Genomic DNA, 27,715 nt, shown 5'->3' with positions numbered 1-27,715 from the left:
CACTTTGCTCTGCTTGGCAGTTAAAGTGGTATAGAATGAGTAAATAAATAAATAAAGCAGCAATTTACAATCAAATTAATGAAATAAAACAGTGAGGCTCATGTTTATGCATTTATGTGCATTTGTTATCGATGGTCATTTTCAGCTAATAACCACAAATTGGTTTGTTTGTGAACACTTGTCTCTTCCACATTTCCGAGTCCAAGGGTTTGGGTGGCATGTTTACTAAAGTATTTTAAGCACTGAACTTGGAAAATAGTGTATTCTATTACCTTCTGACCATGTTAACCTTTAATGTGGCAGCTTGACACTCGGCAGTTCTGTAGCAGTGCATCTGGTGTATTTTCTATAAAGGAAAGTAGATGTCTCCTTTTCCTTTATAGAGTAGTAGTTTAGCAGGATATATATGAACGTAAGCCAGCTGTAAGGTTGGTATAAATGCTTGCACCTAAGTTCCAGCTATAAACACATAACTCCCAGTACTCTGTAATTGTGTGCCATACCTATGGTTCACCCATGTTTACACCCACTTGCCCACTACATACTATTGAAGATGTATGTATAGTTGAGAATAATGCTTAGGTCATATATATGCTGCATGGGACAGAGGGGGGAGGGTAATGCTATCATCTGTAAATTACCTCATTATAGCATGCTAATTCTTAGTTATCTGCATAGCATGAAATGTGGGGAATGGGTGCAGACTGCACCTTGCAGTAAAAGCATAGTGAAAGCCTGGCTCTTCTCCCAAGCCTTTAATACATGTGGTGTCTAACCATACATTTGTTCTGCCCCTGGACTAGCTTATTGTATTCCAGGTCCTCATATCCTGTTTAACTTGCCTGAGTTTAGCCACTCATCTATTTATGCCAGTTGGCTTTGTACTACCCATCTTGTCCCCATCTATATATCTGCATTGACCCCTAGCTACATAGCAAGATGTCTCATTGTATAGTAGGAAGAGAGAGGATCCAAAAGTAACGAACCAAGACAGTAAAAAAAAAAAAGCATGAGAGGGCCTTCAAAACTGGAACAATGGTGTAATCTTTAATGAAATAGACCCGACACAGGCTGTGTTTCAGCGCAGAATGGTGCCTGCCTCAGGGGTCATACCAGTATTCTCTTTGATAGAAAATAAAATCCCCAACAGTCCTCCTAATAACACGTTAGGGTAGGCAGCAGATTATACTGGATGCATCCAAGTGCAGTAGTGGCTTCCAACAAACCGCCAGAAAGCCCACTACTGCATTTGGATGTGTCCGGTATAATCTGCTGCCTATCCTGACATGTTATTAAGACAGTTTAGAATTTTATTTTCTATCAAAGAGAATAGTGGTTTGACAACAGAGGCAGGCGTCATTCTGCGCCGAAACACGGCCCGTGTCGGGCCTATTTCATTAAACATTACACCATTGCTGCAATCTTGAATGCCCTTTTTGTGTGTGTGTGTGTTTTTTTTTTGCTGTCATATAGTAGGAACAGAATTAGCATCATATCTGTTATATGTTCTAATGTGTGCTTGTTAAGAGTTTGCTAGTTTTCTGACATTGTATTTGTTATTTGTTATATGATTGTTCTGTAGTGCTATTAAATGTTTATATTTTTGATACTGTTTTATGTTAGTCCTATTACTAGGTTTCAATTTGCCATTTCCAAGTCTACCTCATTGATTGTATTTATGCTTATGTTTGGTCTTTTTACTATTATTCTATTTACAAAATTGTGGGGTCAATATTCAGACTGGGGGAGTTAGCCTGGCTAACTCCTGCGGTCAGCGCCAAATCCGGATATTCAATACCGGGACGTTTCCAGTGACTGGCATCAAATGTTTATGTTGAAACTGGCCAAAGATGTCCTATTTATTCACCTGGCCGAATATAGCTGCTAAAGTGGGGCTGACATTCAGTGGATCGCCTGTTATATTGCCCAATATAACTGGCTATTCGCTAGCCGCTATTCGGTGATAGGAGTGGAGGAGTGGCCTAATGGTTAGGGTGGTGGACTTTGGTCCTGAGGAACTGAGTTCAGTTCCCAGCACAGGCAGCTCCTTGTGACTCTGGGCAAGTCATTTAACCCTCCATTGCCTGCCGCATTGAGCCTGTCATGAGTGGGAAAGCGCGGGGTACAAATGTAACAAAAAATATTCAGCTGGAGATAGCCAGCTATCTCACACGGAATATTGGCGGATGGCCAGTTATGAGGCATTTAACCGCCAGGTGCCAATCCTGGCCAGTTAAATACTTTTGAATATCGGGGGGAGTATGTTTTATGTTAAACTGTACTGCTGTACACCACCTTGTGTGAATCTCTTCATAAAGGCAATTAATAAATCCCAATAAATACTGTTAAAGCAACAGGTAACATAGATCAATTAGTGTCACTTCAATAGAAACGAGGATACATAGCACTGTACTTAACTTGCAATTAGGGTATGTACTATGTGGTAACTGCCTAGGCAGATTGTGGGCGTGCACCCAACTGTTAACTTGGAGGCATTCCTGTTTACCACATTGTGACTGCAAAACTTTACCCCATTTTAAAGAAAGGGAGCCCTAAGGTGTTAATTTTCTTTTCCTAGAAAACAAAATTAGAATAAAACTTGTAGGGAGTTTATTCAAAATGTCAAGGCACCTAACCTAAGGAGTAAAGTGCCTAGGTCTGCATAAATGAAAACTTCCCTGCAGAAAGCTTACGCTATTTGATTTTCATAAATTTCTCATGATTAGCGTGTTTAGGGAGCAATACTTGGAAACTGCTGTGCTGTTACTTGTCAAGAGGATTGTAATCACAATTAATAATCTAAAGAATTGCTAGATGATTTATTAATGATGTTTTTATCATTTCCAGGTCTCGTTTCTCTTCGCTGCCCCAGGACTTCAAATCATTAAGTAATTTGGATAAGCAGAGCCATGAAACCAAATTTGAAGCAATGGAAACAAGTAATGTTGTTTGGTATCTTTGCTTGGGGTCTTCTTTTCCTAGTGATCTTCATCTATTTTACAGACAGCAACACAACAGAATCCGTTCCAAGCCCTTTCTCATATATTGAGACTAAAAGGCTGCTGCCGGTTCAGCGTCAACAGAGAGTCATAATGGGAGCCATGCACGAGCCATCGTTTTCCGAAAATATAGGAAGCAATGAGGTACTTCTGAATAGAGATCTTTTGGAATCATTCAGATCAGGTCCTGGTAGCCTTAAAGAATGGACCGAGATAGAGGATGATTTTGAAAATGAAGAAGAAATTTATTCTAAGGTAGCCAAAAAAATGAAAAAATCCTTTCATCATGGTGATGAAGACTATCCATTTGCTGCTGGTCAGCCTCAGTCACAGAGCAACAGGTATACATTCATCTCCATGGAACAGGACAGCTGGCATGAGGATATATCTCCATCACATCAGAAAAAAAACAAGAAAAGGACCATCAAGCACAAGAGAAACTCAATGCAGGAGGAGTCCGATGACTGGGATGGGCTCTATTCATCTATGTCAAAATCCTTTCTTTACAGGCTTTGGAAAGGAGATATTTCTTCCAAAATGCTGAACCCACGACTTCAAAAAGCCATGAAGGATTATGTGAGCATCAACAAGCATGGAGTTCGCTTCAGAGGCAAGAAGAATGCCAAAAAGCTGACTTCAAAACAGTTATTGTGTGAGATCAAGGAGAGGGTTAATGTAAAAACTTTGGATGGGAAAGAAGCACCCTTTTCTGCTCTTGGATGGGAAAAACATGTTCCACAAATTCCTCTCAATAAATTATATCCACAGGGTTTTGGTCGTTGTGCCGTAGTTATGTCTGCTGGTGCAATACTAAACTCCTCTCTTGGGCAAGAAATAGGTAGGTTACCTAAGAGCATAAGAGAGTGTAATTCCTGAAGTAGGTTAGATTAAAAGTCCATCTGATCAAGTATCCTTTCTTATACAGTAAGCAGTGGGTGCTTAAGAGAAGTGTGTAAGAAATACAGCACGTGTAAAGTATTCCTTCTACTGTCATACCCAGTCAGTTTTTAAAATTAAGTTGAACTCATGATACCATTTCTGTCCTTCTGCATAGCACTTATCACTGAACCACGATTTCCTTTCTAATGCCATTTGGTGCCTTGTAGCAATTCTGTTATGAGACATGAAAGCCCCTTGTACGTAGAATATTGAAATCGGAATTCAGACGTCCAGGTTTGGACATGCTCAATGGCAGCAGTTTTTACAAAAGGCTCTGGTGAACGTAAATCTCTCCATGCTTCACCACCCACAACTAGTACAAAACACTGCTGCAAAGCCGCTCTTTGGAGCAAGTAAATACTTTCATGTTCTGCTTTTGCAACTCTTCACTGACTTCCCATTCTGTCTAGAATCATTTATAAAAATACTTCTGTTGGTCCATAATTCATTTTATTCCAGGATTGCACTTTGCTTAAATAATCTTTTGATTCCTTTGTGCCAGGCAACCACTTCATGCACAATACATTAACCAACTGGTTCTTCCTTCTGCTATTATGAGTCCATTAGATGATCTGCTTTACTGTAACACTCTTTCATACACCTTGAGCAGTGAGTCCTCTAGACGCCATTTCAAGACAGATCTAAAGATCTATTTGTTCTCTCAAGCTTTTCCCAAGGCATAGTGTACTGTTGGTGCCTTGCTGGGCATGCAGGTCGCTGTTCTTTTACATTTTTTTCTAACTTTTTTTATGTAAACTACTTTGGTATAGTTTTTTGCCAAAAGGCAATAGATGAAAGTTCTGTAATAAACTAGTTTTCCCCCATACACACATATTGTAGTGGTAAAATGGGGAATACCTTTGAGGATTATTGTCCTGCCCAAACATGCCCGAGCCTTGCCCTACCATACTTCCTTAAAATCTTAATGGTGTGGATCTCCAAGTCTAAATTTGTGGCTTTCTGAAATCACCATTATGTAAATGCTACTATTTAGATATGGATAACTTTATCTCCATGTTGAATAGGGGTTTCTTTACTTTGTTTCTCTACACCTTCCATGAGTTTTCTATACTTTTCATATGTCCCCCATTTGTCTCTTTTGGAGATCAGTATTGCTACTACCACTACTAATCATTTCTATAGTGCTACTAGACTTACACAGTGCTGTACACATTATATGTAGATACTTTTTTCTGTCCCTAGAGAGGTCACAATCTAAGTTTTTGTAGCTGGGGCAACAGAGGGTTAAGTGACTTGCCCAAGGTCACAAGGCGCTGCAGTGGAAATTGAACCCAGGTTGCCAGGATCAAAGCCTGCTGCACTAACCATTAGACCACTCCTCCCTCCCTATTCTATATAGAAAAACACTTCGGTGGTGAGCAGCCATGTATGCCACATAAATACATTTTGTTTTTCTAATTTCAGTTATATAAATGGATATTTTTGGCTGTATAAGTTGCAAAACAGCTCATATTATCTGTGATAAAATGGGGCCTGATTTGGCAACAATTTCAACCACTCACTTGTTTGTCCAAGTCAGACCATTCAAATAACTTTCCATTTACCCCCAGATTCTATATAGTACGACTTAAGTTGCGTGCATAAATCCAGTCATATTCTGGATTTGTGCACACAACTTAATTAACAAGCCAGTCAGTGCCAATAATTGCCAATTAACAAGCAAATATTGACTAATTGGCATTAATTAGAATATATGTGCACAACTGTCTAAGCATATCTAATATAATAATTTGCACCGCCAACGTTCTGAAGCTGACTCCATGGCAGCGTGGCAGTGGAGACGTGTAGGCAGTGAAGCCGTGTAGTGTTCGTAGGGTTCATTATCGCCCCGCCATCCAGGGAACTCTGTATAGTTGCCAGCCCCCCCTCTCCTCCGACTTCCACGCCCCCCCCGCGCCTCCCTCCCTCTGCCCTCCAAGCGTGACCTGTCCTCCTGCAGCCCTGCCTTCCTAAGTGCTGGCTGTATTTTAAAAATTCTTACCTTGGGGTGCGGCGTCCACAGTGAAGGCGAGCGGCGCTTCAGACTGCCTTCGCATGTGTCTCAGCTCTGCCTGTGGTCCCGCCCTCATTTCCTGTTTCCGGAAGGGTGGGACCAGAGGCAGAGCTGAGACACATGGACGCTACACCCCAAGGTAAGAATTTTTAAAATACAGCCAGCACTTAGGAAGGTGAGGGGCTGCCAGAGGACAGGTCGCGCTTTGAGGGCAGAGAGAGGGAGGGAGGTGCAGGGGCGTGGAAGTCGAAGGAGAGGGGGGAGGTGTGGACCTCAGAGGGAGGGAGGGGGCATCCTGGAACCTGAAGGGGAGGGTCCTGGAACTCGAAGGGGAGGGAGGGAGGGAGGGGGGCCTGGAACAGAGGGGAGAGAGGGGGTCCTGGAACTCAATGGGGAGGGGGGCATCCTGGAACTCAGAGGGGAGAGAGATGGTTGGAGGGGGCCCTGGATATGGGTGGATAGAGGAGAGGCTAGGGGAGAATGCACAGTTGATGCACATGTAGTGGGGGAGGGCAAGGAACAGAGGAGAATTGCTGCACCATTATGGATGGAGGGGACAGGGCACAGAGGACGTTTGCTGCATATGGATGAATGCAGGGGAGAGAGCATAATTGGTGCACACGGGACACACACTACACTCTCTCATTCACACAGACAGACATACACATTCTCTCTCTCTCTCTCTCTCTCTCTCTCTCTCTCTCTCTCTCTCTGACACACACTTTCTCTTTCACACATACTCACTGTCTGACACATATTCACTCACTCTCTCTCACACATATACTCTCTCCTAACAGTTCCCTTAAAAACATAATTGCCATTAGTGGACAACCTTGCTAGCGCCTGTTTCATTTCTTTCAGAAACGGGCCTTTTTTACTAGTTCTATAATGTGATGCGTGTAAATTCTAAGTCGCATAGTTGAAAGGGGACATGGCCATGGATGTGGAATGGGCATATCATGGGTATTTCTAAAATCTGTGGGGCCCTTTTACTAAACTGTGTAAGGGCCTACACGTGTACAGCGCATATGAAATTGGCATTACCACCCAGCTAGTGGTAATACCGAATTTGGCATGTGACGAATCCTGAGGTAGAAAATAATTTCTGCTTTCTACCATAGGCCACTTACCCGACGGTAAAAAGCAGTTGGCATGCACTGCATGCTTACCACACGGGGGTAGCACACGAGACCTTACCGCTAGGTCATTGGGTGGCGGTAAGGTCTCAAGCTGAAAATGGACACGCGCTGGTTTCAGTTTTAGCACATGTCCATTTTCTGGTCCCTTAAAAAAAAAAAGGCCTTTTCTCCTAGACGCAGTAAAAAAATGTCCCAGCGTTGTCCCAAAAGATGTACTGACAGTAACGCAGGCCACTTTTTACCATGGCTTAGTAAAGGGGCCCCTATGTACGATGTTATAGAATATACCTGGTCTGTACCTAATTTTAGGTATCAGCATTTACACCAAGTTTTACTTGGCGTAACTGCCTGCGACTAAATTTAGTCACATGGACAGGCGCTCGGCATATTCTATCAACCGTGTGGAAATTAAGGTGTATTCTATAAAGTACACCTAAATTTAGGCGTACTTTATAGAATACGCCTAACCGTAATTTGTTTCAGCACTGATCTTTTTAGGCGTGATATATATAGAATCTAGTCCTTAAAGGGCAATTCTATAACAGGACATCTACATTTGCATAGCAGTTGCATGCAAAAACTTACAGAATATTAACACTTTAGTGGGTAAGTATACGTTGCACATAGAAGTGCTAGCAGGGTGCCTGAGAGCTATACTGTAAGTGGCATAGCACTTATATGCAAGGGGTTTATATATGGTGAAGCAATGGGCGGGGCTTCCACTTATACACAACTTACAGAATACTGTAAGTTACATGTGCCCTTGCCACATTTACATGATTTAACTATTATGATGTTAACAAAATTGTATGCTTTAAACTGTACTGCGTGAATCTGTTCATAAATGCAGTTAATAAATCCCAATAAATAAATACTGTTAAAGCAGCAGATAACAGATCATTTAGCGACACTTCAGTAGAAAAGAGGATTCATATTGTCAACACTGTACTTAACTTGCAGTTAGTATATGTAGCTTGTGGGCATGCCCCCAACTGTTGACGCAGAGGCCTTCCAGTTACCACATTGTAACTGCAAAACTTTACCCCACCTTAAGGAAAGGGGACCCTAAAGTGTTCTGTGTATTTTTTTCAGAGAAAAAAACATAGAATATAAACTGTTAGGGACCTATAAAATGTCAAGGCACCTAATCTAAGGAGTAAAATGAAAACTTCCCCTGCAGAAAGCTTACGCTATTTGATTTTCATAAATTTCTCACGATTAGCATGTTTAAGGAGCAATACTTGGAAACTGCTGTGCTGTTACTTGCTCAGAGGATTGTAATCGCAATTAATAATCTTTTTATTCAGAATTGCTAGATGATTTATTAATGTTTTTTTATCATTTCCAGGTCTCGTTTCTCTTCACTGCCCCAGGACTTCAAATCATTAATGGTTCCTTTTACAAAGGCGCACTAGCATTTTTAACGCTTGTAAAAAAAATAAGCATTCACTAAACGCTAGAGACACCCATATATTCATGTGAGCATCTCTAGTGTTCAAGCCATGCTAATCATTAGTGCGTGCTAAAAACAATAGTGTGCCTTTGTAAAATAACCCCAAGTAATTTAAAGTTAAAGTAACACCAAATCTGTTTAGTGTAATTGCTAGCACATAAATGTTAGGTGTGGGCTCTCTCACCAGGCAGCCTTGAAGCTCCTAAAAGGAGGCACCCACTTATAGAATTGCCTCCTTAGTTATATATATATATATATATATATATATATATATATAGATATAGATATATCTATATAGATATATCTATATCTATATATCTATCTATCTATCTATATATATACTAGTAAAAAAGGCCCGTTTCCGAAACAGATGATACGGGCGCTAGCAAGGTAATCCCCCCCCCCCCCCCCCCGGGCACATAAACCCCCTCGCCACCCGCAGCCGCCAATACTAAACGCTGTCCGGCCGCTGCTGCTTCTCCTGTTGAGCAGCAGCGGCCTTGGCAAAAAGAAAAAAAGCTAAAAAAAAAAAACATTTCAAACCTCAAACAGTGCTCCGTAGACAGCCAGCTAGCATTGGCTGTAGTCTCTGCAGCCGCTCCTCCTCTCCCCTGCACGTCACTGCCCCTGGAGGAAGACCCCAGAGGAGCGCAGCGACGTCACAGGGGAGAGTAGGAGCGGCTGCAGAGACGACAGCCAATGCCAGCTGGCTGTCTACGGAGCACTGTTTGAGGTTTGAAATGTTTTTTTTAGCTTTTTTCTTTTTGTCCAGGCCGCTGCTGCTCAACAGGAGAAGCAGCAGCGGCCGGACAGCGTTAGTATTGGCGGCTGTGGGTGGCGAGGGGGTTGGTGTGGCCGAGGGGGGGGTATGGGCTTGTGTGATGCGCCGGGGGAGGGGCTTGGGTGATGCTTAGGGGCTTGGGTGCTGCGCCGAGGGGGGGGGCACTGAGAGCTGTTTCGTAGGCAGGGAGAAGAGTAGGACTCCTCCCCCTGCGGGGTGTTGATGTTCGTCGGGTGGGGGGGGTGGTTTGGTGATGCGGGGAGGGGGGAGTGTCTGTGTTGCTGCGCTCCCTACCACTTGCTCTGAAGTGGCAGGGAGCAGCGCACTGACAGCTGATTCCTCCCTTTCCCTTGGAATCAGCTGTCACTGACGTCAGTGCATTCTAGCCTGCCTAGCAGACCACCTCCGAGGGAGCCACGATCCCAGGCAGGTTAGAACGTTGGAAGTGTGTATTATTATATATATATATATATATAAAAAAATTTTTCACTGATCCTACTTGGACAGATGGGTAACTGAAATTCCACATCTGTTTAACTTCTTGCAGTTGCTGTGCATACGCCTAATCATTTATGTTGCCAATGTGTCCATTTTAAGATGGCTTAACCAGAATTGCACTGAGGCAATTCTATTAATTGGCACTAACTTATACACACCACTTGTGTGCATCACTGACGTCAGTAACTGGCAGTTACCTCTATTAAGTACTGCCTAAGTGCTATAGCACGTAACTGCAAATTGGGCAGAGCATGGGCAGGTCTCCCAATGACATGCACAGCATATAGAATACTATACCCCCTATGCTGTCTATTGAAATGTTTTATTGCGTATTCTGTTGACATTGTAACATAGCATACTATGCCATACCTCAGGGGTGCTCGATGACAGTCCTCTAGGTCTGCACCTAGTTGGGTTTGCAGGGTTTCCCCAATAACTATGCATGAGATCTATTTGCATGCACCACCACCATTGTATGCAAATTGATGTCATGCATACTCATTGTGGAAATCCTTAAAACTCGAGTGGGTTGCAGACCTCAAGGACTGACTTAGAGCATCCCTGCCATACCTTGTATTCACTGTTCCCTCTGAGCAGAGCGGAAGTCCTCCACTTACAGTCCTATGAGTGGGGGGTGCTGTTTCACTATCACATTTTCCATAGGGTGGGACAGGCAAGCTTTGCAGGACTTCAGGGAACCTACCTATCCCTAGCAGTTGAATGGCAATATTGAAGCACCACCCCCACTGGCAGCAATGCAATTGGAGGAACCCCGCTCATCTTAGAGGGAACAGTGCTTACGTTTGAATATTTTTACTGCTTTTGCCTATATCAGTGGTTTCTAAACCTGAGCCTGGAGGCACCCCAGCCAGGTTTTCAGGATATCTACAATGAATACTCATGAGATAGATTTGCATGAGGTGGAGACAGTGCATGCTAATCTCTCTCATGAATATTTATTGTGGATATCCTGAAAACCTGACTGGCTATGGTGTCTCCAGGATCAGGTTTGGGAGCCACTGGCCTATATTAAATTTATTCTTGCTGTATACTGCCTTGAGTGAATGCCTTCGAAAAAGACGGTAAGTAAAAATAAACTGCGTGCATTGCCTGGCGCACTTAGGCGGGCGCACTTGCACCAGCCATTGACTTTGTATAAGATAAGTGATCATGCCTGTCTTTTAGTTTGCCAAAACAGGATTGCTGCATTAGCATTCTGTTATGACTTGGATGTACATAAGTGACTATCATAAAATTGGCACCTAGTTTGAGGAGCCCAGTTAGAGGATTACCTCCTGTATCCTTAAGATTTGGCATGCAAACTTGATTATGCATAACTGCGTAATAATGCTTTCTGCTTTTGTTTGCAAATTATTTCTAAAGTCGTAGCAGTTTTATTGGTCTTACTAACCATTCTTTCACATTAGGCTGATGTCTTTATCAGAGACCTCATCTCAGTGGCTTCAATATCTCTTTTCTGAGTGGTTCCAGACAAACTAGAGCTTGTTACTGGTATGAGAAATTTGGATTGTTTTTCCTATGTGCATTACTTAACATTTATTTATATTGAAAGCCATCTGCCATTTTTATTTCCTTATCTGCTCATTTTTGAGGACTCCCAGTTTGTAATTCTTTAATGTCAGCTTTGGTTTTGATGATCTTAAATCATTTTTTATCTGTGGATGTGCTGGCTCATGCTTATTCACTATTCCAGAACATTTCTGAATGTATTTAATAGCACTGCTCCTGGCACAGATCTTTCAGCGGCACTCCATTTTATCTTCTTTCATTATGAAAAAGACCATTTTTGTCCTGCTCTCTATATTTTGTTTTTTCTTTTTTTTAAACCAGATTTGACCTGGTTATAGATAACTTAATATCATGGATGAAAGACCATATAAAAAACATTTTTGCAGATCCAATTATACCAACTAGATTATTCTGATCCACTTTTCTTGTTCATACCCGCAAATAACCTCAACAGATTACATGACCTACTTTTAGAAGGGGATTTCAGCCCAGTGCTCAGGATACACAAAGTTTGTCTGGTTTTCATGATACCCACAATGAATGCACATGAGAGAAATTTGCATGTGCTGCCTCCATTTTATGTAAATCTATATCACATGCGTATTCATTCTGGGTATCTTAAAATCTAGCTGGCTGGGTGTGTGCTGAGGATCAGGTTGAGAACACCTGCTTTACAGAATCATGCTACATAGAAAATGACGGCAGATAAAGGCCATACAGCCTATCCAGTCTTTCCATTCATAAGATCTGCTATCTCTTCCTCCCCCTAAGAGATCCCACATGACTGTCCAATGTTTCTCGAATTCAGATACAGTCCTTGTCTCCGCCACCTGCATCTGGAGGTCGTTCCACGCATCCATCGCCATTCCGTAAAGAAGTATTTCCTTAGATAACTTTTGAGTCTATCCCCCTTTAACTTCATCTTATGCCCTCTCATTCCAGAGCCTAAAATGACCCAGGGAGGGAGAATCTTTGTTTCCCTTCCCTGCCAGAAGTGTCTGTCCCTCATCCTCTCCTCTTTGCACAGCCTGCACCAGCTGCTATTGCAGAAGTGGCTACAGTGCTAACTAGTCTATCTCCTTAAAGAAGCAAAGGATCATAGGTCAGTTGGGACTGCAGTGCCACCAGCCCATGAATCCCTCCCCTCCCCCCAATGTCTCTAAGGGGGGCTGAAGTTGGACAGGACACAACACTGTCACTACCATAACAAGACATTGTCTTACCTTCTCCACCCATGCCCTGTCTATGCTCTGCTCAGGTGTACGCCCTTCCTCACACTTGCACTATATGGGTTGCGCACTAAGCTTGTAGAAAGTGTTCTGAGTTTTCCATCATATTCTCTTTTAACCTTCTTTATCAGTGCTTTGCATCTAGCTTGACACTGCTTATGTTGCTTCTTATTTTCTTCTTCATTCGGATCCTTTTTACATTCTTTGAAGAATGCTCCTTTGGCTCTGCCTTTTTCTCTTCACCTTTTAACCACGTTGACTGTCGTTTGCTTTTCTTTGCAGCTTTGTTAATACATGGAACACATCTGGTCTGGACTTCCATGATGGTATTTTTAAACAACATCCACACCTGATTTAAAGTCCTTTCATCTTCTTTTTTAACCATTTTCCTCATTTTGTTATAGTCACCCTTTCAAAAATTCAATTCTGCTATAGTAGATTTCTTTAGTAACGTCACTCCAGATATCGGCTCAAATTTGATCATTATGATCACTGTTTTCCAGTGGAGCCAATACTGTTACCTCTTGTACCATGCCCTGCATTCCACTAAGGACTAGATCTAAAATTAACTCCCTCTTGTCGGTTCTTGGACCAGTTGCTCCAAGAAGCAGTCATTTACTACATCTAAGAATTTTACCTCCTCGCGCTCCTGATGTAGCATTTATCCAGTCAATATTGGGGTATTTGAAATCAGAATACATAAGAAAAAGATAAGAAAAAAATTAAGACAGAAAGAGCAAAGATGGATTTACACGCTGCAAACCGTAATCCCCAAAGGGTTGAACATTTCAATTGAATGGAAAGCTTTTCTGTGAATTGGATGTCTGCCAATAAAGTTATTGTGTTGAATTCATTACGTTTGAGAACAAGGAAATGACGTATATATAGAAGAAGGAAGTGAGATTCGCGTTTAAGACGCCAACCGGAGGCAGTTGAATGCGGTGAAGTTGAATGATGGAAATCAGCTGTCTGGATTAAAGTTTTTGCCCTTGAAACAGCCTATTCGGGGCGAAACAGGGTCTCCTGTTGGGCTTTGGAAATAGATGAAGACTGGACAGTTCTAAGAACATTTAAGTTAAGTAGTTTTTCTTTCACCGAATGTTTTGGATTAGTTGCCTTCACCTTTGAGTATTGTGTTAGGTGTATGTGCACGCAGTATATGAATAAGAAGAGTGGAGTTTTTTTTGTGAAGACTAGTGATTGAAGAAGTGGGGTGCTCCACAGATATATGGTGGTTTCCACACAGGAGCATTCTCTAGGATTTCTGAAGTCTTTTTTTCTCCACATTTCATATATGTTAGCGATCACACACCTCCAATACCCAGGTGTATAATAGTGGAATTTGTGGGTTATATGTTTTGGTATTTGAAATCACCCATTATTATAATGTTGCCCAATTTGCCAACTTTCCTAATTTCTGCAAACATTTGTTCTTCTGTCTGTTCATTCTGTCCTGGCGGATGGTAGTACAGCCCTACCAGTATACTCTTTCCCTTCACACATGGGGGTGGGGGGGGGGGGGGGAAGGGAAATGGGACTTGATATACCGCCTTTCTGAGGTACTTGCAACTACATTCAAAGCGGTTTACATATATTCAGGTACTTATTTTGTACCAGGGGCAATGAAGGGTTAAGTGACTTGCCCAGAGTCACAAGGAGCTGCACTGGGAATTGAACCCACTCTATCATTACAATATCATTTGTACCCTAATAACACAGTGTCCCATTGACTTATTTATTATTATTTATTAGTCTTTGTTTACCGCCTTTTTGAAGGAATTCACTCAAGGCAGTTTACAGCAAGAATAAGTTAAACATAAGCAATAGACAAAGCAGTAAAAATATTCAAACAATACAAAGTATGGCATAGTATGTGAGTAAAAAAGAAAAGGGGTGTGGAAATGGATTATGGGTAAAATAGGGAGGGCGTTTCTAACATTTAGGTGCATACATATGCACCACTTCTGTATTTAGGTGCGAGTCCTGGGCATAAACGCTATTCTATAAACTGTTCCTAACTTTGGGGTCCTTTTGCTAAGGTGCACTGAAAAATGGCCTGCGGTAGTGTAGTCGCGTGTTTTGGATGTACAGAGAATCATTTTTTTAGCGCACCTGTAAAAAAATGCCTTTTTCAAACAATTTTTGCCGAAAGTGGACACGCAGCAAAATGAAAATTTTTCCACATGTCCATTTTGGGTCTAAGACTTTACTACCAGCTATTGACCTAGTGGTAAAGTCTCAGTAACCAGGCGGTAATGACCTGCGTGCATCATTAAAAAAAAAAAAAAAATATATATATATATATATATATATATATATATTTGGACGCGCGCACCGGACGCGCGCCAAAAATGAAATTACCGCAAGAGCCACACAGTAGCTAGGTGGTAACTTAGAATTGGCGCATGTAGGCGCTTATGCAGCTTAGTAAATGGGCCCCTTTAAGCGCATCTTATTGAATATCACTTTTTCGGTGCTGATTTTTTTTCTTAGGCACCATATATCGAATATAGCCCTAAGTGTGAAAATGTGCAAGCATGATTATAGAATTAGAGGGATATTGCATAAAAGTATACACTAGGGGGTAATTTTACAAAAGGGACACCTATTTGGAGCCTATTTGTATAAAGACTAGTAGGTGACTACCAGGCTTATTTTCGAAAGGGATCGCCGGCGGTCTTCCGACACAAATTGATCTCTCAATCCCGGCCAAATCGGTATTAACAAAAGCCAATTTTGGCCGGCCCCAATTGCTTTTTCGTTGCGGCGCCAGACAACCTTCAAGGGGGCGTGTTGGTAGGGTAGCGAAGGCGGGAAGGGGGTGGGCGATACTATTCTAAACCCGGCAAGTGATTTGGCCAGTGCCAAGCGTATTTCGAAAATATGCTTGGCTCCGCCCGCTTATGGCGTCGGCCCCCGAAGATGGCCGGCCATTGATTTCGCCCCTGTACATCACTTATAGCACTATGCTTCAATGACAGGCCTGGGGGCCAATGGAGGCTCTTGGAGACCTCTGGGGCATTCTGGCTTTTTTTTCTTCTATTCTCTACCTCTCTAACCAAGTTCACGACAGAAAGGGGGAAGTGGATGGCAAGAACAGCAAATGCTTGTAGGGCAAGACATTTCTTAATAGGTGAAGAGAATGTGTTCAGAAATGCCCACCTCCTAAAGCAGTGTTTCCCCGAGTCCAGTCCTGGAGTACACCTCGCCAGTCAGGTTTTCAGGATATCCACAATGAATATGCATGAGAGATTTGCATATAATGGAGGCAGTTTGAAAGTGGGCTGGTGGTGTGGATATTGTTGATAACACACTGGTCAGCAATGTCATGACCTCACTGGGAAGATATTTGGTGGTGGCTCTCATTCAGCTCACTGGATCCAAAATCTCCCCAACTTCATAACTAAAAGATATGTGTATATTTTAGGTGCGCGTTAGTTTTGACCATTTACACCTGCCACAGAATTGGTGTATAAATGCTCATGCCTAGATTGCTAGAAAGCATACATAAATTATAGTAATTTTTAATTTATTTATATGCATATCTGCGCTCTCACCTGAGCACTCACTTTCAAAGTTTTAACATGGTGCCTAAATGTGATATGATGATATGGTGATGATTCAAAGGAATTGAAACAGATCGAAGTGAATCTGGAAGAGATAAGTACATAAGTAATGCCACACTGGGAAAAGACCAAGGATCCATCGAGCCCAGCATCCTGTCCACGACAGCGGCCAATCCAGGCCAAGGGCACCTGGCGAGCTTCCCAAACGTACAAACATTCTATACATGTTATTCCTGGAATTGTGGATTTTTCCCAAGTCCCATTTAGTAGTGGTTTATGGACTTGTCCTTTAGGAAACCGTCTAACCCCTTTTTAAACTCTGCTAAGCTAACTGCTAGAAAACATTGATAAGCTGAATACTAGTAAATTATTGGGACCTGATGATCTGCACCCCAGAATTTATTTATTTTATTTATTTATTTGGATTTTGCTCACACCTTTTTGAGTAGTATCTCAAGATGATTTACAGTCAGGTACACTGGGTATTGTAATGGAACTCAAATTGCAGAGCTGATATTAGCAATTGGCTGCTTATCACTGAAACCTGCCTTTGTACCTGAGGACTGGAAGGTAGCCCCAGTCTAATGCAGATTTTTTCAGACCTGTGAGCTTGACACTAAAGTCAGTTAAAATGTTGGAAGCTATTGTTAAAAAACAAAATTACTGGTCATGTAGGAGGTCTTTTACAAAGGCACGCTAGTGTTTTTACCATCCACTAATGATCAGCGTGCACTAAACAAACATACAAAAAATACATTTAATCTTGTAGGTTTGTCTAGCTCCCAAAGTTAATTGGACAAATCTTTTTAATACTGCCCTCAAATGTGGATTCAACCTTTCCTTTATTTATTTTTTTTCTTAATGAACCACACATTGCAAAGATCTCCAGCACCATCTTGCGTTGTTGTCTGAGAAGTGTGTGTACAAATCATTACTGTCCTTGTTTCTGAATAAGACAGATGTTGAAACTATAAACATTCACCAGTGTTGCACTTTTTAGTGCACAAAGAAACCTAGTTTGGCAACACTGTCGAAGGAGGTTCTGTTTTTCTTCACAGTGTATTGATGTTTATTAAACGCATCAGCAGAAGACAGTTGTGTTTGAATTTCTTTTTTTATTCAAGCAGTTATGTGTTTCTCATAATGTCATTTAACGTTCTGTCAGAGAAGAAATTGATTTTTATATGCACAGCACAGATCTTTTGTAAACTGATGGCCAGGACTAATTAATGATGATACAGAAAGACTACAGTATTGCTTTTCTGCAACCTGTTTTTTTGATGCTCTTTAACTTGTGTGCCTTCAGATTCCCATGATGCAGTTTTGAGATTTAATTCAGCACCAACACATGGTTATGAGATGGATGTTGGAAATAAAACCACCCTGCGGATTATAAACTCTCAGGTAAAATTCCTTTTTTCCCCCGAGGCAAAATATCCATAGTAGTCTGTTTTCAGACAGCTCAGCAAGCAGTTTAAAGATGTCATTTTTCAAATCCTGACAGCTTGACTAGTGATTCCAGCACTAGTTTGATTAATAAAATACATTCAGACAGAAAAAACTACCTGTATTCTTCAAAGTATGAATCTGCCTGTTTCTTGGTTTTAATTCCCCTCTGTGTAGTTTTTATTCCTGGATCAATTCTTTTCTCACTGTCAAAAATATTTTTCTTCTCACCTTTTTATGCTGTCATTGAATTAGTCTTGCAAATATTAGCATGGTCATAGGTCTTTTCCCTTTAAGTTCACAGAATCACTCTTGTTCATCTTTCTATAAAATTAATTGATATTCCCCTCCCCTTCCAAGAATAGTAGTTGGGGTAGAGGTAATAACCTCTGTACTGTAAGCAAGTGCTTATAGATCCCAGCTTTTGTGACTGCTAAGATCCTGAAATTTGTATGGATAATGAGTATTTCACCCAAGGAAGTTTGACAGGAAACGGTGTCACGTGACAAGACTGAAGCTGCTTACACCCAAAGAGGTTTAATTGCTACCCTATGCAGCTTCCATCTTGATACACTCAAAATACATTACTTTGTATGGCGGCAAGCTTCAGGCCAGATAATGGGCCAAGCACACTCCCGTCATCTCCTGTCAATTAAACCTCCTTGATTTTACCCGTATTAAATGTAGCTGTCTAAAATTTGCTCTTCCAACAGGATTTTACAATGGATCTGTGAAACTCAAAGCCTCTTGTAAGATATGTGTAAAGACATGCAGGAGTCCACACCTCTCCACAATCTGCGGGGACAGCAATTTTAGGGGTCCTTTTACTAAGCTGTGGTAAAAAGTGGCCTTAGTGTACTCTTTTTTTTTTTTTTTTTTCTTTTTCTTTCCTGTGTGCTAAGGCTATTTTTACCACAGCAGTAAAATGGCTGATTTTTTCCATTTTTTTAATTAATGGCTATGTGTTAATGTTGCCCTTAGTATGTGACCATTAAAAAAAAAAATTAGCGTGTGAGCACTTACCGACACCTGTTTTATATGCAGGAAGAGTTCTTGTTCTAATCCTGCACTTACTAGTTAGTGCACAGTAATGTAGCAGCGCTGAGTAATGCAGGAACACCCACTCTTCCCCCCCCCCCCCCCCCGACACAGCCCCTCCAAGAAAAATTGAAACATTTTTATAATGCACGGTTAGCACATGCAGATTTAGAAATTACTACAAAGCACCTGAGCATATTCTTCCTTAAGCAATTTTAATCTACAGTAAGCCCACTAGCATCTACTGCAGTTTAGTAAAAGCTGTATGCAGGGGGGGAAACTTTCATTTATTCCTCATTTGTTGCTCCCAACAGCAACAGTGACCTTACTTCTTGATACCCACATGAAGACATCAATAATCTACCTTTCCAATCCCCTGCCCTCCCCAAAACACACACACACACACACACACACACACACACACACACACTATGAGCCTGTCCAGGTCCCTCATTCCCCCCCCCCCCACCACCCCATACATCATGACACTGTTTAGTACCCACCCCAAGTAAACCCTGGTATAAATCCTTCATGTCTAAATTGGGCACAAATCCCATTTATTCTAGGAATGCCCCCTGATCAACCCCTGACCTTTCCATGGCTGCGCTTCCCTTTTTGGAACCATTTGTAAGATTTGCGCACGGATCCACACAACTAAAAATACATGAGTAAATTTTAGATAAGGCCAATTAGTGCTGATTGGTTATTAGCACTCAATTATTGGCATTCATTGGGTCATTATTCAATTTGCACATGCAGCTTTAAGCGCCATTTATAGAATTTTGGGGTAAACAATGCAAGGGCATTTACAATATTTAGCAAAGACCATTTCAGATGATTTTATTTCTAAAGTTAAGGAGAGCATGAGTCATGAGTTGGAGTGGGGGAGGCAGATTTTCATGCACATCTATATGGTTGAGTCACAGTGTAACAAGATGAAGATTTGCTGTCTTATGATTTTTTTCCTTTTTTTGCCGATTCCACCTTTCAACCCTTTTTAGTTTGTTTAAACATTTTTCTCTGGTTTCATTTTATTTTGGGGCAAAAACTACCACATTTAAGTAGCCTTGACTAAGTTAAAGGTTCTGATTCTACCTGACCAGATAAATCTGCTTTATGTGACAACACTCACCCTTTCTCCCATGTGTACACTTTAAAAAGTACACAAGTTTGAGTCTTTGAGAGTAATTTTAGAACAAACTGTATATGTGAAAAGTTCAAAAAAGGCAGCTATTTTATGCCTGTTTTATAGAGTCTGCAATAACGCTGTACCATATACATTTTATCACTCTAGGGGGTAAATACCAACAAAAATATCTCATAGAGACTATAACACTTATAATTAGCGCCTTTTTAAAAACTTATTCTGTTTAACTAGTTGGACCATCAGATTACTAACACAGTGGCCTACTTTTTCAAAAGGCTCTGAAGTAGCTCCCAATCTAAATAAAAAGCACTTAGCTACAGCATGGAAGGTAACCTCCCTCAACACGATCATAAGAACAAAAGCATTTTATTGGGACAGACCAAAGTTAACGGTAACAGAATTCAAAAATGTGTGGAATAAACACAAAGGAATCCTGTTCAGAAGGAATGGATCCACAGAAGTTTAGCGGAGATTGGGTGGCAACACTGCTAATTGGGAAGCAAAGCCAGTGTTGGGCAGACTTCTACGGTCTGTGCCTTGAAAATGGCAAGGACAAGTCAACGATGGGTATACTTGTAAAATGTCGCAGACTGGATGGACCGTACAGGTCTTTATTTGCTGACTTATGTCCTGATGTTGTATACTTTTAAAGTTAGTATGGATATCACTGTAATTTTCTAGGGATACCTAGTAGTTGATTGTGATCTGCTATGAAACAAGCAAGTAATCACGGAATAAGCATTTTAATGTAATGTAAATCAAGTTGAAGCTTATTTTCTGATTCATGGAAGAATTCCATGAGCCATACTCCACATGCTTGTCCCACTTTGTATAATGCATTCTGTTTCCATTCCCTAGTGAGAATAAAGGGCGATTCAGTTCATAGTGGGTAATTTTATATACATACTGATACATTTTTTATATATTTGTTAGGCCAGTGTGATTAAAATTGATATGTTATATTGTTAACATGTATTGGCTATGGGTTTACTTCCAGAAAAGCATGACCAAAGTGAAATGACAATGGTGAAAACAATGTAATAATAAATTAATCACTAAACTGTCAGACGATCATGAAGCATGAAAACATTCTAACAGAAAATGTTCAGAGGCCCACAGAAAATGTCTTTGCTTTACTTGGAGCTGCCCATGGATCTTCACAGATTAGAGATCTGATCGTTTTTAGTGTTCTATTATATCATGAATTTTTAATATAGTAGCTCATTAAAATAAAAAAAAAACTTTCACTGCTCTTTACAAATATTCGCATGTATTGATGCTGTCAGATAATGCTGACACTGTGATAATTAATAGAGAATTGGTCATTATTCAACAGGATTGGTAAGAATTAATGGAATGTGCTAATTTAAATTAAGGTTGTGCTGTTTTTACAGATCCTTACGAATCCAAGCCACCAATTCAGTGATAGCTCCTTATATAAAGATGTCACTTTAGTGGCATGGGATCCTGCCCCATATTCTTTAAATCTTAATGCGGTAAGAATGTATTCTATTATGCTGATAAATTTTAAAACATGTACTTTCATTCTTCTCCATCTTATTCTGTCTTGCCTTTTTTATTTGCCCTATGCCTCATGGTGAGAGCCTATTCTATAATGGCTTCTGGGTGCCCTCTCTTCCACACAGCCAGCAGCAAAAGACTGCAGAAAATTGAAGTTTGTGAAGTCCTGCTGAGCCCTGTAGCTCTTTTTGCCTTCTACACGCACAGCCACGTTGAGGCCCCTGTTTAGTAAGGCATGTGTGCGCTAAAATTGAGGGCGTGCTAAACGTTAGAGATGCCCATAGGAATATATTGACATCTCTAACGTTTAGCGCACCCACAATTTTAGCACGCGTTAAAAACGTGAGCGCGCCATAGTAAAAGGGGGCCTGAAATGGGAAACTTGTGAGTAGAGGGGCGTGAGTGGCGTAAGGTTAGTGCTTCGGGCTTTGATCCTGGCAACCTGGGTTCAATTCCCACTGCAGCTCCTTGTGACCTTGGGCAAGTCACTTAAACCTCCATTGCCCCAGGTACAAAAGCTTAGATTGTAAGCCCTCTAGGGACAGAGAAAGTACCTGCATATGATGTATACAGTGCTGCGTACATCTAGTAGCGCTATAGAAATGATTAATAGTAGAGGGAGAAGGCAAACCATGGGGTTCAGCAGCACTATGTAAGTTCTCAAGTCCCTGTGGCCCACTTACTAGGGTTAAGTGAAGCCAGAGTGCTTATCTCACTCCCTTTTCCATTTCCCAATCCACTCTGGCAGATTCAGCAGTAGAGTCCATGCCTGCTCCTTTAAAAATGTGATGCCTGGGGCAAAGCCACAGTTACTGTACCCTACCTCCAGCCTTGTTCCTGTATGCTACTTTAAAATCATGATGGATAGATGCCTTGCACAACTCAGACAAGTAACCTACAAATGTGCATTGGTATACGTTATATGGGTTATTGGTAAAGGGAAAAGTTGGATAATGTGAGCCACAACTGAAAAATCCACTGAACAATTTTCACATCATCTAATTTAATGTTTCCGGTAACCAAATTCCTCACCTTACTTGCCGCTTACCATTTCTGTAGCATGGCAAGAGACGGTTACCTTTCCTGTAATGTATATAAAGCTATTGAATCCTGGATAGAAGTATAGCAAAAATTTTAGTAAAACAGTGTAAAGCATTAGCACAAGGGTACATTAGAAAGAGAGAATTAAATAGCAGTAAATCAAGCCTCTGGAGATGATAGAGCATGTTTGCCCTTCAGGCCATGAAAGTTAATTTACAATGTCATTGAAAATATGATTTATAGTAAATTGGGTACCGATAAGCTGTAACTTTTATCCAAAAAGCATTGGAATTCATATTATTCCTTTTCAGTGGTATAAGAAGCCAGACTACAACTTGTTTACACCCTATGTGAAACACCGTAGAAAATACCCACATCAGCCATTTTACATCCTCCATCCTAAGTTTATTTGGCAGCTTTGGGACATCATTCAGGAGAACACTAAAGAGAAAATACAGCCCAACCCACCTTCTTCAGGTTTCATTGGTAAGTGTTCTTTCAAAATACAAAATCAATTCTTTATGAAAAATATACGACCATAAAAATAATTGTGCATGTGTACAACAGGAGGATTTTGCTTACCCTGAATTTGTTAATAAAATATGTATTAAATAAAAATGAGTTTGATATAAAACATCAAGAAATGCTGATTTGTTCTAAAAGCCGAATATATTGGGCAGTATATCTACCTAGTAATTGGATATGTTTGTATTTCCCTACTGCAGGGGTTCTCAGTGTCAATCCTTGAGGTCTGCAACCTAGTCGGGATTTCAGAATTTCCTAAATGAATATGCATTATTTATTTGCATGCAAACCCTCCATTGTATGCAAATAGATCTCATGCATATTCATTGTGGAAATCCTGAAAGCCCAACTGGGTTGCAGATCACGAGGACTGACGTTGAGCGCCGCTGCCCTACGGTATTCACTTGCAGTATGTGGAGACTAGTCTAAAGCCTAGAGTTACTAAGGTGCACTAATGTCACTAATGGACACTAGTGAAAGGCAGTTCTGTAACAGGGCACCTACAATTAGTCACCCAGAGAACACCCAGTAGGAGCTTATTCTACAAATAAAAATAAACACCTACTTTCCTTTTATAGACTACTTGCTTAACTGGATATATGCATGCCTATTCGGTTAGGTGCAAGAACATAACACCAGACATTGAACTAGTATAAATATTTGCACCCAAATGCCAAAGATATGCATGTAACTTCTATAAGTTACACGTACAAATGTGAGCTTAGCCCCTTTGTTTGCCCCCCCCCCTTGCAAATACACACTATGTGCATAGTTACAGAATAGTACTTAGAATATTGAGAGGCATGTGTTTTTGTGCACACATATGCTAGTATTCTAAACAATTATATCACCTATTTTATAGAATTGCCCTCATATTTGGCTACCTCTCATTGGGTGAAATGAGAACTACAATAAAATGCAAATTTAAGGTGTCACGAAACGCCTAGCCACCCACCTGGGGTTACCCCGTGGCTAGGCTCAATGGTCACCAGCACTGAGCTGGACTGGCAGTAACCTAAAAGACGGCAAGGCAGTACCTAATCCCCTGAGGAAGCCAAATGGTGAAACGGGTCCCTGTTGGGATGATGTTTCCACTGTCCCACACTGCCACATAAAGCTAAGTTCAACCTTTAGTCTTATGAAATTGTTACAACATTTTCACAGTTGAAGTTGAAGACTTTTTACACCAATAAAAAAAAAATTGCTTTTTGGTTTGGTTGGGGGTTTTTATGACCAATGATAGAAGCTGGGAACTGTGATTTTGATGCTGGAATTTGATATTACAACAGCATTTTGAGGTCATCACTGGAATCTGAGGTCTTTCCCCCCACCATTCCTTTATGGTACATGAAGACTAGCAATACACATGAGCACCACCATCGCCACCACCATAAGCACAGTTGAAGGAACCAGTACCCTAACAGGACCCTTCACCCTCCAGGAAGTTCTCCCCTTATTACACCCTCAAATAAGTCAACTATAATTTGGACAGGAGCAAGCTAGCATCTCCCTCATTGAGCTTCCGGCAATATAGGAAACGGAGCTGACTGTGCCTTCATACTAGAGCTGTACCAAATAGCATATTTTCCTATTCAGCCAAATATGAATAAAGAAAAATATTATTCTACCGAATATGAATAATGAGCCATGAGCTTAAAAGAAGCAACATGAAATCAAAGATCAAGTATTTATTTCAGTAAGATTTAGCACAGTAGAGTCCTGGATTATTCGTATTCGAATGTAAATCACTATTTAGCTGAATACAAATAATCAGGGCACTATTCAAGGCCGAATCGAATTTGGTACAGCCCTACTTGTCAGGAAATATTTTTTCATGGAGAGGGTGGTGAATATGTGGCATGCCCTCCCACAGGAGGTGGTGGAGATGAAAACGGTAATGGAATTCAAACATGCGTGGGATAAACACAAAGGAATCCTGTTTAGAAGGAATGGTTCTACGGAATCTTAGCGGAGATTGGGTGGCGACGCTGGTAATTGGGAAACAAAATGGGAGCTGGGCAGACTTTTACAGTCTACGCCTTGATCATGACTGAATAGATAGGGATGGGCTGGAGTGTAAATTTTAAGGGACTTCAACGTTAGCTTCAAAACTTAGTACAAGAACAGTGCTGGACAGACTTCTACGGTCTGTGCCCTGAGAATGGCAAGGACAAATCAAACTCGGGTATGCATATAAAGTATCACATACCATGTAAAATGAGTTTATCTTGTTGGGCAGACTGGATGGACCGTACAGGTCTTTATCTGCCGTCATTTACTATGTTACTGTACCCTGCTCACATGCACCTGTTTCTTTACTGCTAATGCTATGAGAGTTTAAAAAAGAATGGTAACTTATTTTGCTTTGCATGCCTTTTTTTTAATAAATTGTAAATTAATACAAATTTAGATAAATATTTCTAAATAATTGGTTGCCATACAAGCAGGTGCTTGTGAAAAGTATAAATCCTTGACCTTCCAATAATATAAAATATTGCTTTCGCTAATAATGAGAGATTTGAAGGATTTAATTATTCTGTTGTGGCAAGTTTTAAATGACCATCTGTTCTCTCGGAAAAGCAAGCAGAAAACAAGCTCAAAAATGAATATCTTATGGAATATGGCAAAAATCCAAACTCTTCCAGGCAAAGTGACTTGCCAATACCTTACAGGACTAAATTTAAAACTGTGTTTGATTTTCAAGGTTCGCAGACAAAATGGGCCAGAGTACTTGAATAGTTAGCCCTCTATGCACCTTGAGACCTCTACAATCCTCTCAATGAGCATCACTATCTGTACCTTCATCAAAAGAAATTGTGCAATGTGATGCCTACGAGTCGTCTCAGGAGTAGCCTCCTCAACCTGGAACTTAAGTTCCAGAGGGACCACTTCTAACTCGAGACTACCTCTATTTCAGGAAGCGGGTGAAAGCCTGGCTGTTTTCCCAAGCCTTTAATACAGGTGATGACTGGCTGGTACACTCACTCCGCACCTGGACTAGCTTGCTGCACACCTTGTAACTTACACCAGTTCCTCATATCTTATTTAACTGTACAAAGATTTTGTCTTGAGTTTAGCCACCCATCTATGTCTTCCAGTTGACTTCTGTGCTAGAGAGTTGCACGGGGACAGAAATCTAACCAGTCCCCGCTGGAATCTTAACGGTCCCTGCAAGAATTCAACCTGTTCCCACCCGTCCCCACAAAAACTTAACCCGTCCCCACAATAATTTAATGGTACCTAAAATAAATAAATAATTTTTAAAAAGTTCTGGTCAGCTCTGTCTCTCTTTGGGTTTGAGCCGCAGCACTGCAGGCAAGGAAGGATCAGAAGTTCTAACTCGGAACACTCTGGTGCGCACTTGTAAGACTTGTCTCTGAGTCGTTGGCACTAACACTGTGTGCCAGTAGGTCAGGTAACCGCTGATGCTCATGCCTGTGTCAGAGCTGAGGCCTGCGCATCAGCTCAGGAGCAAAGAGTATTAGTGGAAGACTTTCTGCATCTGCACTGTTTAAAACAAGGAGGAGGCAGCACTCAAAGAACTTGATACTTAGCAGGTGAGAGGCTGGCACAGGCGCAGCTCACACTTCCACAGGAACCCCACAGAAACTGCTTCCGTCCCCATGGGAACCCCACAGCCCCAGAGGGGATTCTGCGGGATTCCTGCAAATCCTGTTCCCATGTAGGTCTCTATTCTGTACTACCCATCTTATCCCTATCTATATTTCTTTCTTGGCCCCTCAGCTGCACAGAAAAGCATTAGCATCATATCTTTACTGTTTGAGGGGTCCTTTTACAAAGCTGTGCTAGTGTTTTTAGCGCACACTGATTAGCATGCGCTAAATGCTAGAGACGCCCATAGAAATATGTGGGGGTGTCTAACTTTTAATGCATGCTTATTTTTAGCATGCACTAAAAACACTAGTGCACCTTTGTAAAAGGACCCCTGATTGTTCTATTTCGTTGCTTGTTAGGTGTTTCATTGGTATTATGCTGACATCATATTATATCTGTTATTTGAATATTCTTCCATACTGTCTATTATGGTATTGTTTGTACTGACATATTTCCAAGTTTACCTCATGTATTGTTTTTGGTCATTTTACTATTATGTTGTTAACAAAACTGTAAGTGTTACGTTTAAACTGGACCTGCTGTGCACTGCCTTGGATGAATCTGTTCATAAAGATGGTCAATAAATCCCAATTAATAAATAAAAGCAGTGAGAAAATTAGAGGGCAGTTTTAGAAAGCAGGCTATGCAAAATTTGCCGCCATATATACGTAGGGAGTGATTCAGTATAAACTCTTATGACTTTTATAAAGCAGGAGTTAATGAAGGTGAGGGTTGGGCAGAGTTTGGGGTGTGCATATTAAGGAGGGGATTTAGTGAAAGACGCTGGGAAGATCCGTGCTAAAAACTAGTATTCAGCAAAGGACTGTGCGCAGAGCTTCCTTTGCAGAATACTAGCTTAGCGTGATTCATGTGCCTAACATTATCTGCTAGATTTACGCCTGTCTAAATCTGTTGTAATGCTGGTGCCTAGCTTAGGCATGGAAATGACATTATTCTATAAACATTGCACCTAAATCCTGGGAACGCCCCTGATCCGCCCATGCCCCTCTTAAGGCCATGCCCCCCTGTGCAGTTGCATTTGAGAGAAGTTAGGTGCTCAGTTTACAGAACAGGAGCATAAGTCAATTATGCATGCAGCTGCTAAGCAGTGCCAATTAAGTGCTTGTTAAGGCCAATTATTGGTATCTTCAATTAAGTGCCAATATCTAATTACGTTACACATATAACTAGACAAACAATTGGACACCTAACTTTAGGCACCATTTATATAATT

The 27,715-nt window shown here is 41.0% G+C and overlaps 1 protein-coding gene across 2 annotated transcripts in view; it reads left to right on the top strand.

Moving 5' to 3' along the window:
• The window catches only part of ST6GAL2 (ST6 beta-galactoside alpha-2,6-sialyltransferase 2), a 148,065-nt gene that overhangs the window by 106,037 nt on the left and 14,313 nt on the right, over positions 1 to 27,715 (top strand). For both annotated transcript variants that reach the window (XM_030199559.1, XM_030199561.1), the window contains exons 2-5: positions 2,848 to 3,837; positions 17,455 to 17,552; positions 21,174 to 21,275; positions 22,653 to 22,827. In XM_030199559.1, the coding sequence (XP_030055419.1) occupies positions 2,910 to 3,837; positions 17,455 to 17,552; positions 21,174 to 21,275; positions 22,653 to 22,827 (1,303 nt within the window). In that variant the 5' untranslated portion in view covers positions 2,848 to 2,909. The remainder of the gene's footprint in view (positions 1 to 2,847; positions 3,838 to 17,454; positions 17,553 to 21,173; positions 21,276 to 22,652; positions 22,828 to 27,715) is intronic.

Source organism: Microcaecilia unicolor, chromosome 4, assembly GCF_901765095.1.
Source record: "Microcaecilia unicolor chromosome 4, aMicUni1.1, whole genome shotgun sequence".
NCBI lineage: Eukaryota > Metazoa > Chordata > Amphibia > Gymnophiona > Siphonopidae > Microcaecilia > Microcaecilia unicolor.
This window is presented reverse-complemented; position numbering and strand designations above follow the sequence as displayed.